The 3,024-nt window shown below is 45.3% G+C and overlaps 1 protein-coding gene across 1 annotated transcript in view; it reads right to left on the bottom strand.

The window, feature by feature from the left end:
* Positions 1-2,223: 2,223 nt before the first annotated feature.
* Positions 2,224-3,024, bottom strand: part of LOC104512541 (C-C chemokine receptor type 8-like) — a gene marked incomplete at its 5' end in the record, with an annotated part of 1,046 nt that continues 245 nt past the window's right edge. The window contains 1 exon segment of the mRNA XM_010155567.1: positions 2,224-3,024. This exon segment is cut by the window's right edge and continues 11 nt beyond it. Coding sequence (XP_010153869.1) covers positions 2,224-3,024 — 801 coding nt within the window.

The raw sequence follows: 3,024 nt of genomic DNA, 5'->3' as shown, positions 1-3,024 counted from the left end.
TTCTGGGCTGCCAGCGCACACCGCCTTATCCTTAATCCTTATTGCTTATTATTCTTCTGCCTAACAAGATTGCAGATATGATCCAAATCTGTGTTTTAAAACCAGATAGTCCTTGAGTACCATCTTTACTTGAAAGCAGCCTTTGTTTGGTTTTGGTCTTTTTTACACAACTGTTGACAAAGCAAAGTGGTGAGGGCAAACTGCTGTTTCACATGTGCCTGATTTCAGTCAGAAAAAAGGCTGCCAGCTATGAAATGCTCATTTCCTGAAATCCCAAGCCCTGAAAGAGTGCATGGGACTCTCCACAGATACTTTATATCCTTCAAGAGAGCTCTGTGGTGCTGTTCAGTCCCATGCAGTCTGGACTGGACCAGGGCCCCCTCTTTGATCAGCCAGTTGTGTCTCCTCCCTGCAGATGGAAAACTGGGATCCTGACTGCCAAGTTTTGTGCCGTCTAAGCGGAAGTGATGGAGCTCATTAGGAAAACGTCAGTGTGTGAGAGCTGGCCAGAAAACATTTCTGTCCTCCCTTCTTCTCAAAATACCATTGAAAAAGGAACATACATATATGTAACTTCTGTTTCTTCTCCCTTTCACTTTCATCTGAAACCTCAACAGGTAAGATGATGGCAAATGTCACTGAACATTTTAAACAGAAATGCTTTTATCCAAACTCCAGAATTCTGGGCACAGGGGGAATATATCTGACCTGAGATGCTGGTCCCTATTTCTTTTCAATCATTAAAGTGCCTGTACAGTACAAAAAATCGCACAGAAATACATGAACAGAAGGATTTGTTTCTAAATACCTGGAAGTTGCCTTAGAAATAAAATCACATGGTAATCGAGCTGCAGGGCATTTCTTATCCATTAAGAATAAAACCTAGAAATATTAATTACCTGATGTATCATAAATGAAAGAAGTATTTTCTATACTGTGTAGTTAATGGCAAGAATATTTTGGCACTGAGGTTACAGATGTATTTGAAATTTTTAGGAAGCATTAAAAAATTCAATTATATTTTCAGAAGGAAAGACAGAACTAAGAAAACATATCATATTTTTTATTACCCTAGCAAACACAATCTTTGATAATACTGAGGCTGTGTTTTTCCTGGTTTCAAATAGTGTCTTGTTTAACTTTTAGAATTCTGTTTACCATAATATTACCTCAACATAAATGTTATTCTTTCACTGTGAATTTTTATTGGGATTTTGAGAATCAGGAAAGTTCCAGGGTCCATGTGAATTGCATCAGATGGATTTTATGTGACACCAGCTCAAAAAATCAGCACAAACATCCTTTCCTTATCCTAATCTAGTCTTGTGTAACATTAGGAAGACTTTCAGGAGCAAAGACAAAAAGGTGCAGTTGATATGTTTATTCAAAGAAAACATTTCTAAAATGGCAGAGACTAATGATCTATGGAAAAAGAGACGGAGCCTACGTGCTAGATGCCATCCCATGGTGTTTGCATTAGGAGAGAGCGCGGTGGGCACAGAGTTCCCACGCCTCCAGTGGTGATAGAGCAGACTGCCAGGCTGCTTTGATGAGGAGTATTCAAGGGCATGGAGCTCTGTGAGTGACCCGTACAGGGGCACCTGCAGGCGTTGCTCTGCTATTTCTGAAGGCGTCACCACCAAAGGTGCTTTGGGTGCAGCAGCTGCAGGAACACCCCTGGCTGTGCCTCTGGGAGCATCCCACAGCAAAGCAACAGGGCCCTGAGCTGAGGGGTCACTTTATCCGGGAGCTGAAGCAAAGGGGGAATGGTGACAGTGGATGAGGTGATTCCTTTTTTTTGCGATGTGAAATAATCCCATGCCTGTCCCCTTCCTCGCTTCCCAGAGGGGTGTCTCACACCTGTCCCAGGGATGTAGGGATTCAGGTATGGAACAACTTCCACAAGGCAAAGCATATTCGGAGCTGAGGCAGAAGCAATGCTTTCGTCAGAGGAGAAAATAAATACTTGCTTGTTGAAATGTGTCAAGAGAGCCCTAAATCTTAATTAGAAATCATTCTGTGGCAAGGCTGTAAGGTCACCGTTTTACAGAGGCACCGGTGCTCTGCCATTTGTTGTGCCGCCATTCACAGCATATCCCGAAAGGAGGTATAGCTGTACTGGCACTCCCAAGAGGATGCTGCACACGCGGTGCAAGCTCCAGGGCCACGTCAGACCTTAGGCCAGCTACTCACACCCACAGAATGCCGGCAGCTCCGGTGGGCTCACAGGAACCCCGCGCTGTCAGAGCAGCCCGAAACCTGGGTGGGTGCTGGAGATGACTGCCCCACCCCGGCACCTCCGGCAGGGCTGGAGAGGACACGGACACAGGACTGGACCAGGCCTTTAAGATGGGCCTTGAACGTCACCCCAGCAAAGGCGTAGATGACGGGGTTCAGGCAGCAGTGGATGAAGGAGATGGTTTCTGTCAGCTGCAGGGCCAGGGCTATCTGGTTGCTCGCCTCGCAGTCGTTGATGATGTGCAGGTTCTGCAGAGAGTCTAGGAACAGCGCGATGTTGAAGGGAGTCCAGAAGAGGAAGAAAACGATGACGATGATGAAAATCATCTTGATCGCCTTGATCTTGTTCCGATTTTTGCATTTTTGCAGGTTTTTCAGTATCTGGGCATAGCAGCAAATGAGGATGCTAAGGGGAATCAAGAGGCCTAAGATATTGGCTGCAAACTGAGAAGCGACTTTCCAGGTATTGTCGCCCGGGGGGTACGTGGAGACACACTGCACAGAGTTCTCAATTTCCAGCTGCTGATTGAACATGATGTTGGGTACAGAAGCCAAGCCAGCTACTAGCCACAGGATTAAACTGATAATTATGCCACAGGACGTTGTCCGTATCCTCATGGCATAGACAGCATGGACGATTGCTATATACCTGTCTATGCTCATGAGGGTTATAAAGAAAATACTGCTATAAAAACCTGTGTAATAAATGCCAGCCATTATCTTACACATAGCATTGCCAAAAACCCACTGGTCTGAAGCATAGTGGGCTTGGAAAGGAAGAGGCAC

The sequence above is a fragment of the Eurypyga helias genome, unplaced genomic scaffold (assembly GCF_000690775.1).
Source record: "Eurypyga helias isolate BGI_N326 unplaced genomic scaffold, ASM69077v1 scaffold50107, whole genome shotgun sequence".
NCBI classification, from domain to species: Eukaryota; Metazoa; Chordata; class Aves; order Eurypygiformes; family Eurypygidae; genus Eurypyga; species Eurypyga helias.
This window is presented reverse-complemented; position numbering and strand designations above follow the sequence as displayed.